This window comes from Brachyhypopomus gauderio, chromosome 19 (genome assembly GCF_052324685.1).
Source record: "Brachyhypopomus gauderio isolate BG-103 chromosome 19, BGAUD_0.2, whole genome shotgun sequence".
Taxonomy (NCBI): Eukaryota; Metazoa; Chordata; class Actinopteri; order Gymnotiformes; family Hypopomidae; genus Brachyhypopomus; species Brachyhypopomus gauderio.
This window is the reverse complement of record NC_135229.1, coordinates 4884382-4896017: the sequence shown is the minus strand read 5'-3', so window position 1 is coordinate 4896017 and position 11636 is coordinate 4884382. Positions and strand designations below refer to the sequence as shown.

General features: G+C 43.6%; 2 protein-coding genes across 2 annotated transcripts; both read left to right on the top strand.

Annotated features, from left to right (window-relative positions):
* Positions 1–6668: 6668 nt before the first annotated feature.
* them6 (thioesterase superfamily member 6) lies at positions 6669–9543 on the top strand. The gene is made up of 3 exons (XM_076981964.1): positions 6669–6823; positions 8518–9022; positions 9270–9543. Coding segments are annotated over exons 1-3 (612 nt in total). The 5' UTR covers positions 6669–6821; the 3' UTR covers positions 9375–9543.
* A 160-nt stretch (positions 9544–9703) lies between these two features.
* Positions 9704–11525, top strand: LOC143483171 (protein THEM6). The gene is made up of 3 exons (XM_076981965.1): positions 9704–9821; positions 10313–10817; positions 10906–11525. The coding sequence occupies exons 2-3, from the start codon at positions 10317–10319 to the stop codon at positions 11011–11013; spliced, it is 609 nt and encodes a 202-aa protein (XP_076838080.1). The 5' UTR covers positions 9704–9821; positions 10313–10316; the 3' UTR covers positions 11014–11525.
* Positions 11526–11636: the final 111 nt, after the last annotated feature.

Genomic DNA, 11636 nt, shown 5'->3' with positions numbered 1-11636 from the left:
TCAGATGAGATCTTTGGCAAACCTGTATCCTTTCCCATCTCTGTGTGTACATGTATGTGCATGTTGCACACGGAAGGGTTTCAATGTTGCATGCGCTCAGAGCATGATGAGTCATGTGACCACTGCTTTTTGGACAAATCCTGTTTTACAGCAGAGGTCAATCAAACATTCTTCGGCCCGAAAGACTGTAGTGCTGCTTATATTGAGAACATCTGTGCTGCTAATATAGGCAGATGCTGAAAAAACACACTGAAAAGGATCCCACACACACACACACACACACAAAGGGCAAGAGGGCAAATTAACTCCAGGCCTTTGTTGACTCCCTTTCAGCTATCAGGACACAAAACAGGAGCTGAGCAGAGCTTGTAATCAATGAGGGTAGTTGAAGGTCTTAGAACAGAGGGAATTGTTTTGAGAAGGCGGTACACAGTAAAACATGCTCAGTGCTGAACGAGCATCTTTTGTGTTCATTTATATTGGCTGGACACAAATGAACGCTGAATATTTTGAGATTCCGTTCATTCCTATTGGCTCGTCTGCAGCGTCAACAAAGGGCAAGTATCCGTGGTGATGTAATCTTGGACGTAGATTACAGCATGGTGAATGGAAAAGAACTGGCAAAAAAAATCTTTCTTTTTCTCCTTTCCATTCTCAGCTTTTGCCACGTTTAGCAAGAAATGGGAAGCTTACATTTGGGTTCTGCTCTGATGGCCGTGGGCTCTGTTCTCTAGCTATGGTATTGTTTATATTTGGGTCACATTAGGTTTGAAAAGCAAGCAGAGGGTAGTGAGTGAAGCCTGACACTCCGTAAGAGGAGCTGACCCATATGTGAAGCTTTTGAATGTGGTTTCTAGATATGGCAGATGTTAAGACGCTGTGCGTATGTGTGTGTGTGTTCAATAAGCTTGTGCTTTTAAAAGTCTACTTATGTACAGTACATGCACATGGCATGTGTGTGTGTGTATGTGTGTCATGTGCATGTGGTGTGCGCATGCATTTGTGATGAAGTCTCAGGGCTGTGTTGATCCATGTCGACCCAGATCAGTGTAATTAACATCAGGGGGGATGGGAGAGCCGGGGGCTCTGGGACTCGGTTGATCTCCCAACACGGCACGCAGTGCACAGTACACACACGCACGCACGCACATGCACGCACGTGATCACAAAGTCCCTTCTGTTCCTCTCACACCACAGAGATACCAGCACCACATTTACCAGCAACACAGAGATATCAACATCACAGACATACCAGCACCACAGAGATATCAACATCACAGACATACCAGCACCACAGAGATATCAACATCACAGACATACCAGCACCACAGAGATATCAACATCACAGACATACCAGCACCACAGAGATATCAACACCACAGACATACCAGCACCACAGATATACCAAGATCACAGAGATACCCAGCACCACAGATATACCAAGATCACAGAGATACCAGCACCACAGATATACCAAGATCACAGAGATACCAGCACCACAGATATACCAAGATCACAGTGATACCAGCACCACAGAGATACCAAGATCACAGTGATACCAGCACCACAGAGATACCAGCACCACAACGATACCAACGCCCAAGGAAGCCTAGAGGGAAAATATGACTGTTTGGGGTGTTGAACAATAAATGATGCATGTGTATGAGTGTAAGGGGGGGGAGGTGAGAGAGAGAGAGAGAATTTAATGTGCATGTGCCTGTTTTCTTTAGGCAGAATTGTTTTGGTTGTTGCGATCATACTTGAATAACAAAGCAGTAATGGTTGCAGTCTAGACTGGGGTTTGAACATCTACCGAAGTAGAAGAGGATTATGTGCTTCCTCTTAGTGGTTTGGTGGTTTAGGCCGCGAAGAGAACTAAAGTGCACACGTAGACACAAGCAAGTGAAAGAACGGGGGCCTGTCTGTCAGTGCCAGGTGCTCAGTGACTTCAAGCTGACAGCAACACAAATAGCTGCCATCATGATAGAGCATACTGCGGTTTTTATGGGTGTGTATACGTCTGCTTGGTCTTATACTTAAATATGTAATCAATCTATCAGCAGTTGAATGAGAAAAAGTTCTGTAAAGTAGCTATTTTATCTCATAAAAACATGGATTTGGGGCCTTTGTGTAAATGTAATATAAATATATTCCCATATCTATTTTTTGTTAATGTCACTGATGTATGAAGATGAGGAATTATGAAAAACAAACGGTTTTTGGAAATGGTGATAGAAATGTAATTTACTTCACTACTTTGCTTGTGTGGACGTTAGGAACATTGTTAGCACCACGGATCTTAGGTGGTGAACATTAGGAGCAAAAAGCTCAAATGTTCTGCTGCATTTTGGAGGAACACAAATAGACCCAGACAAAACAGCTCAAAACACAGACCCAGACAAAACAGCTCAAAACACAGACCCAGACAAAACAGCTCAAAACACAGACCCAGACAAAACAGCTCAAGGCAAAGACCCAGACAAAACAGCTCATAGGACACAATCCCAGACAAAACAGCTCAAAACACAGACCCAGACAAAACAGCTCAAAACACAGACCCAGACAAAACAGCTCAAAACACAGACCCAGACAAAACAGCTCATAGGACACAATCCCAGACAAAACAGCTCAGGACACAGACCCAGACAAAACAGCTCATAGGACACAAACCCAGACAAAACAGCTCAGGACACAGACCCAGACAAAACAGCTCAGGACACAGACCCAGACAAAACAGCTCAAAACACAGACCCAGACAAAACAGCTCATAGGACACAATCCCAGACAAAACAGCTCAGGACACAGACCCAGACAAAACAGCTCATAGAACACCGACCCAGACAAAACAGCTCAAGGCACAGACCCAGACAAAACAGCTCATAGGACACAAACCCAGACAAAACAGCTCAGGACACAGACCCAGACAAAACAGCTCATACGACACAGACCCAGACAAAACAGCTCAGGACACAGACCCAGACAAAACAGCTCATAGAACACAGACCCAGACAAAACAACTCAGAACACAGACCCAGGCAAAACAGCTCATAGAACACAGGACCGGGCAGTCAAGCTTTTAATATAGCCATCCCTGACTGCTGAAACAAACCCTGTTTAAAAACTAAGGGTTGAAGTCTCGCTTTGGGGCACTTATATGGTTTCACACTTTGATAGTCTTATGCTCTATGAAATGTCAGAACGTGCTGAGCACAGAAAACAATTATGTAAACAATATCCATTATTTTTATTTGTTTTAATGCAAGGAGAGAAAATATTGGGGGAAAATATGCTCCCCCAGCACCACCATCATCCCCCCCCCCCCCCCCATCAACCTCGCCTCAGGACCCTTCGAATCTCTTTATAGTTTTCAATCTGTGATTTCTCAATTGCTTCATTACTATTTCAGAGGCTCATTGCGCCACAATCGATACGCTTCCATTATCTTGATGAACGGCTACTTTTCAAGCACATTTCTGCCCGAGTTTAAAAGCAGAAAATCAGAGTTAGCAGTTGTGAACTCCTATAAAAGTCACACCTAGAACATACTTTAGATGGCCGAAAGCCAAAGCATGTGGACATCTGATCACTGTACCACGCTTAGTATACGTCCCGTCCTAAAACCATGGATCTCTTGGCAGCTACAACAGCCTCCGCCTCTCTAGACACTTAGAAATTTGTGCCTATTCACAGAGTGCATTTGTGAGGTGAAGCTCTACTGATGGATGAGAAGGCGTTCCTGTTAATCCCAGTGGTGTTCTGTGGAGTTGAGGTCAGAGCTCTGTGCAGACCACTCAGGTTCCTCCACTCATCAAACCACATCTTTATGGACCTGATTTTGTGCACAGGGGAACAGTCGTACTGGAATAGGAAAGAACTTCCCCAAACCGTTGCCACACAGTCGGAGTCATAACTGTCTGCAATGATTTTTTGTATGCCATGACATTAACATTACCTTTCACTGGAACTAAAGGATCTAAACCAAACCCCGAAAACCAGACAGACCATTAATCCCTCTACAGCTGACGCACGGTCGGCACTCTGCATTCTGATGGGCAGAGTTCTTGCCAATCCCAGACTCGTTCATCAGACAGCCAGATAGTCAAGAGTAGTTCAATCACTTCAAAGATGTCTCCACTGCTCCAGAGACCAGTGGCAGCACGGTTTACATCACGCCAGCTGACACAGCTGACACCGTGCAACACATAATCTTAGGCTTGCATGCAGCTGCTCACCAAGAGAAACTCTGTGGTCACAGGATAGGTGAAATGCAGTTACGTGCTTCTGACCTGCTCTGCAATCTTGTGTGGTCTCTTTGTTACTGAACAGTTAATAGGCAAAAAGCAGTTCTCAGATCAGATAAACACAGCAGTCTTAGTTGATCCTAAATGGTTTTCTCATCAAAATAAAACATTTAACAAATAAAAATATGAGATATGTAAAATTATGATTATTGTATTCAATAACTGTTTAACCATTTTTTGATCTGTACACAATCTATTTTAGCTCATTTTAGCAGCAACCATCACCTCCCAAAGGCTGTTCAAAAAGGTGAAGAGTCTTCCCTCACTGCAAATCTCATGCTTGAGAAAGGCGCAGAAGTTCTTATTAGGATTTAAGTCGGGAGAGGAACGGGTCATTGGTTTGTCACCTCTGACACCATTGCTGCCTTCCCACACAGTGGTGCACCCTGAGGTACTGGATGAGCCGTGGTCCTTCATAAAGATCATGACCTTCTTGAATGCTGCTGACTTCTTCCTCTACCAGTGCTTGAAGAATCTGGCGGATTTGCCCAAATTTGCTTTTCATTAATGATACTAGTCCCATAGGCATTGCAGGCAAAGCAAGCAATTTTTGGGGGCAAAGCAAGTCACTGCTTGCGTCCCAAGGCCAGAAGAGGAAGTGCCTGAGGGTTTATAAACTACAGCAGTGGTGATGTGCAAAGTTTGCAATGACTTTTTGAGACCTGAATTCCCTAAGGGTGCCCTGTGAATTTTTGCCTAGGGCCACAACAGAGTCTAGAATCATCACTGACTAGTCCACGACTGTATCTCCTCCCATGAGCTGTCTGAACTCGTATTCTGTACCTGTGGTTGAGTCACCCCAGGGGCCACACATCTGGACCATCTAGAAGCGATCTCACTTTATCTGTTTGTAAAATTGGTCTTCCAGTATTTCTTGGCCCAGTTCTAACACTTCGGTCGTGTTTCAGCCTCCTGTACCGTAGCTACGTCTCTGAACACCGACACTTCTGGACTTGTCTGGAAGGTTGCTGTTCTGAAATACAGTGGCACTGAAGGCCAACAGGTCCCTGGAGACCTCACGTTTTTTTGTTCTTAACTCTTATGCAGTCAACTTTCACCTTTTTTTTCACCATGTGTTTCTTTGTGATCCTGTTGAGTATTCATAACAAAGCATTTGTTTGTCCCGTCTGGTCACACCTCAATAGTTTTGCAATCTGCAGTGCTGAGTCCCTTTAATTAGAAGTTTTAACTTTTCAATCTCAGTTAAATCTCCCTCTTTTTTTATTTTCCTGAGATAAAGAAAGAGATATAAGAGTTATGCATACTTTATATAGGTTATCATTTTAATCACCCCTACCCCATTACACAATAAAAGTCTACCTGAAAATAATCATACCTAGGTACCATTCAGGTTCATATGGTTAAAAGTTGGATGAAATATGCAGAATAATGATCAGCTCATAACAATGACTTTCCTAATAATTGTGCTCGCATTGTAGACAATATTTCACAAAAATGGCACTCACAGTTGACCTGGTCAGAAGGAGCAGGTCATGTATTTCATGATCTTCCTGGTGGTGAAGGGGCACCCGATAACAGCACCACATATAAAGTCAATGAGCTCTTTCGTATAATCATGCTCCTGCCATTGTATTGTTTCTCTATGGAGATTGCATGGTTATGTGCTTAATGTTATACAACTGTTAGCAATGTGTGTATCTGAAGGGAGGGGGTGAGTGGGTGGGGGGGTGTCTATATACCTCTGCTCATACAGTGTATGAGATATGGCTATAATTTGTGCCCGTTCCTGAAATAAAACCTACCACCCATTAGCTGAAGGTAATTAGTTGGCGGTGCATTTGAGAGACACGTGGGCTAACGTGCGATTCTCGCCCGCTGTAATCGTTTTTCACGCGAGTGCGCGTCGCACCGTGCCGACGCCTTTATGTGAACACAAGCTGCACATCCCTCACTATAATGAGAGAATCGAATTCAGCCTCCTCCATAATACATCATTCACAGTGACATTCAGTACATCTTGGAGGACAAGGTTTGGCTCCTGAAAACATTTTGCCAGCACTTAAATGCACTATTCTGACAGACTCAAGGTCATAATGTTTCATGAGACATGACAACTTGCAGTGTTCCTGTACTGGTGTGTATTGGAGGGATATAGCTTAGAGTATATATTCACCCTTCCTAGTAGAGTTTAAGAAATACCTTGAAATATACTATAATTACAGAATCTAGAAAATGAATTCAGAATATGCCCATACACATAAAGTGCTATTGAAGGCCCATGTTTTTGGTAGACATGTAGGAGAGGCTTTCTGCTTTATACGTATCTGACTTGGTGCCAATTTGTCGGTTTGTTATAGTTGAGTGTTTCCACCGGTTTTGAGAGCGGCCCTTGATTTTATGAGTGTCTAAACCAATGAACGGTCGTTGCGCGCGTTACGTTTGCAGCCACGTCATGGGCGTGAGTGAACGAGCGAGCGACAGAAGTTCAGTTGTCGAGGGCTGTCGTGTCAGGGGGTACCTACCCTAAGTTACAGAGAAACTCGGCTGGAAAGTTCAACAATGTAAGTTCAGCTTTCTAAGGACAACTGTTCCGACCTTTAAATTTTCCCCCGCATTTACATACCCCTAAGCGAATAGGCAGGTTCTCGAGCTGCAGAAGTCGCTAAGGGAGTTAGGACTCATTTCTGCTTGCATGCGCTTATGGCTGCCGGGTCTGACTGTCGAATTTAGCTCATGCTTATATCACTATTGCTGAGCTTTTCCTCTGAAGTTTCTTTCCAGTTATATGCCACAAAGCTTACTTGTTAAAAATAAGCTGATTTCTAAAGACTCCGTTGCAGTTTTGATCACTTAAATATTAATTACGGGAGTTGAGGTTTATGGCCATAACTAGCGCACACAAAATGAAATTTACTTTTGTTTTAGATGTTTATTTTCTGAGGTAATGTACTTGCTTAACAGGTAAAACACGTTTCTGTGAAAGCAGTGGCCCATGTAAAATGCAATTTAAAGAAGATATTACAAGTAGGCTATCGGAGGAAATAATTTAATATTTTGGCGTTAATAGCATTTTTTTCCTTTTTGCAGTTGTGGAGAAGTTTGCATTACATAGCCTACCACACAGGTCAATTCTGTAACCTTCGTTTGTAAAGAATTCCTTTATACGTGTGTGAAAATGAATACATACTCCCCAAACTGCTCCTGCTTAAGGGTAGGCTACGTCTAACGCATAAACCTGTTAATGTCGAATTCTCTCATTAAGTGTCCGCCTACTGAAAACCATTAAAATGAATGAATCTCTTTCAAAGACGTTTTTCACTCCGTAGCAGCTGGCTTACGGGTTTCTGCTGCACTGCTAACACGGTTTCCCAGAGGCTAGCGTCTGCCATTGAAATAAGAACTAATTAGGACAGTTTTCAGCTTATGCAGTTAAACAGCTCTGAACAGATTAGCCACATTTCTTCAGAAATGGGGAAAGTTTGTGGCCCAACTTTTCAGTTCTACATTAATCTTCAGTCTTTTGCATTGATCAAGACGTGTTGTCAAAAGGTATCTATGCATAATAGGAGCCCAGTTCTGCAAGTGTGTCTATTTCCATAAATTCGGAGTCATAAAATGGACTGGGCCTGGGTATTGGAAAGGCCTACATGCTGCGAACACTGGTTTGAGAATGGTGTCACCATCTCTGCCTTTCCCTGCAGCAGTGAGGCATGTTCAGTATTCCTGTTATCAGGTTGGCTGAAAGGGTATTACATGAAGCCCTTTTGAGAGAACAGTATTAAAAAGAATCACTTGAGCAAATTATCTATTTTTCCCCCTAGTGGTAAAAATGTCTTCCATATACTAGCTGAACTAGTCCTTCCTGTGGTTCTCTGCTTCTTCTGCAACCAGTTTGATTTAACTGGTTATCAGCATTAACATGGGTGCACCTGTCCACTGATGTCACACTTTATAAATGAGGTTTTCGTTGGAATCTTCAGTTTGGAAACTGTCCAACTACAGGTCCTGTTAAAAATTTGATCACCTTGTCTGGATTTACTCTTCAACCTTGCTGAAATGTTCCTTTTATTATTGCCTTCTGGCTGTTCAGCACTACACTTAAATAATTTAATGAGAAAGTACTTTTGTTTCTAACATTTTGATTTCAGTGTAATTGCAGTTCAGTTATTTGCTCTAACTTTTCTGACGTGTTTGTTTATTTTTAAGACTCTTGGCATTGTCTTAAGTTCTGGTGTCCTGTTTCGTTGTGTCCTAGGGAGCAAATATTACTGGGGGCTTTTGTTGTTGTTCTGGCGCTGTTTGGCAGCGTAGACGTGTGGTACTTCCTGCGGGCCGCGTTCGTCATTTTCCGAGCCTGGCTCCTCCCACCTGTGTACGACGTGACTGGCGAGCAGAAGGTGAATGGCCGGGTTCTGCTCCGCGACGTCGACCTTTGCCACATGAACAACGCTCGCTACCTGCGCGAGTGCGACTTCTCCCGCCTCTCGCTGTACGCCCGCAACGGGGTGCTGAAGACCGTCAGGACCCTGGGGGCCAACATCGTCGTAGGGGCCACCACGGTCCGATACAGGAGGCCCCTGCGCGTGGGTGAGGGGTTCGAACTGCGCACTCGGATCGTCACATGGGACGAGAAGTCGTTTTACCTCGAGCAGAGGTTCGTGTCCTGCAAGGATGGCATGGTGGCCGCCATAGTGTACTGCAAACAGAACGTGGTGCGGACCAGCCCAGACAAAATCTTACAACACCTGTGCCAGAGAAAGGTGGGTTGAACCAGTACCACCTGACTGCTAAGTTTACCAAGAAAAGGCAACCATTCTTCCAGTAAAGTGTACATCTGAGACAACCGGAGTATGCATGCACAAACTGAACCAATAACAAAGCTGTGTGTGTGTGTTCCATATGGACAACTGTTACCAGATGAAGTATTTCTCAGTATCTATAAGGCAGTATGAGTCTTTGCCTTCATGCTGACCCTTTTTTATTTATTTATTTTTTTTTTCATTTCAGGTTGAAGTTCCTGAGTTTCCTGAAGACCTGCAACACTGGATCAAGTTTATAGCTGCAAGCAGTGATGCTCTTAAAGCCGAGGGTGGACGGGATAAGAGCGATTGAGTATCAACTTGTGCCCACTGCGTGGGCCATTAGCTACGTGTTTGCCTGACAAACTCCCATGGACACAAGAACTGGATGTTTGAATGTGGTTTAATTGTATCAGGAGATTCCGTGTGCTGTAAGACGTTCCACATATGACCATGTTGATTTCATAAACTTTGCAATGTTACCTGTCCTGCAGTCTGGCTAATTTAATTGTGGGGGTATATTTAATGTTTATTTGGCATTTGTTGCATAATTAATTTACATTTGTTTTATATGCTCAAGACGTTTGAAATGTCGTTATTAAACACTATACTGCAGTGCATAAGAAACGACGACAAAAAAATGCGATATGAGCGCGATGACAGGTAGGAGGCCCTCTGACGCCATCACCCACATGGGTGCTCTCGATACCAATCCAAACTAACACGGAAGTGTGTCCTTTCCGCGACCGGCTTTTATAGCGTGAGTATTTAAAATGCATTTCAAGATCATAGCTTTTTAACAACGTTGAGACATATCGGCTACGTAATGGTGTCGGACGTTTTGGTTTCGCACAGTTTACAGCTGTAGCTCTTGTATACGTCCGCTTTGCCCGGTTAACTGAGATGCTAGTCGGCGCTCTTGCGTTGCCACCATGTAACTGTGGTCACTCAAACCGTTTAGTATGAATTAATGTTTGGATGTGGGTGACTGGCTACCATAAACATCGATACTATGACTTGACGAACTCTCATTCATTTTCTAATGCGAACACTTTGACTACTTCGCCTTGCAAACTAGATGCTTTATTTACAATAATTATTTAATCTCTTATTATTTACTGTTATTTACCTGGGCATTAGATCTGAATATTCGATTGTGCCAGATCATATATGAAGTATAATTCGCACGGTACGACTAGCTTCAAGTTAAATGCACTAGCCTAACCTATGTAATACGATCTCTGATTTCAGAAGGATGATACTGTGGGTTGTGTCGGGCTTGCTGGTGGTGTTTGGTAGCTTCGACGTGTGGTACTTCCTGAGGGGAACGTGGATAGTGATCAGATCTTTGCTCCAGGAACCGGTCCGGGATGTAGTAGGCGAGCAGGTTATCCACGGCCGAGTGCTTCCACACGACCTGGATCACATGGGCCACATGAACAACTCGCGCTACCTGCGCGAGTGCGACTTCGCCAGGTTCGCCTATTACACCCAGAACAGTATGTACAAGGCCTTCCGCGCACTTAGGGCCACCGTGGTCGCAGGAGCGTCCACCATTCGCTACCGGCGCTCACTCGCGTTATGGGAGGCGTTCGAGTTGCGCAGCCGCATTGTAGCCTGGGACGAAAAGTCGTTCTACGTGGAGCATCGCTTCGTGTCCAAATTGGACGGCTTCATCTCCGCGGTGATGCTGTGCAGGCAAAACGTGATTCGCAGTACTCCGGAGAAGATCTTGGAGTTCCTCTGCAAGAAGAAGGTGAGTTCGTGAAGGGTCACGTGGGCTCAGGTTCGTTTACGAGTCCCGGGCCCACGAGTCCTACTGAAATCTGAATCCTTCGTTTCAGATGGCAAGTCCTGACGTACCAGAAGACCTTCAGCACTGGCTTCAGTACATCTCCGCTAGCAGTCAGGCACTGAGAGCAGAGAGTGGGTTAGAAGAGAAGACCAAGTAATTTCGCACTGGAACCACATGTTTATCAGCACATTTCCTCATATATGTCCGTGTTAATTACATCAAAGGGTAAGAAATTGTAATCGTCAGAAAAAGGGGAAACCTAGGTACTGTATAACCTAAAAACTTTTAACTGTGGCACTATCCAAGTGTCATTTGTAGAGAATGTATTATTAGCTTACAAGGAAATGTGGTATGTTTAAGCACATTGTTGACTTTGCATTCAGCATGTCTTGGCTTCTCGGAGCCTTTAGTATCTCAAAGTATCCCTAAGCACTTTTATCCTCAACTTGAAAATAGCTTTTAAAAAGTTGTGCACTGACTACTGCCCGTTATATTTGTGGTTGAGATTCATGTAATGTGAAAATCCTAGCAACTATCAGTAAAAACCAACAGTACATTTAGACAGAATAAAGACGGTTGTTTTGTTTGTGATTTTCAACCCCAAATCTTGCTTATTTATGCTGTACTGAGGAAGTATTTATTTTATTTAAATAAAACCATGCGCTGAAATGTATGCACAAGTTGTTTTAATATGCGTTCCTTAAAAAAACAAAAGTTAAACTTGAACTAAGCATGTATTTCAAAATAAAATACTTTTTTCCAATAATGTGTGAAGATTGG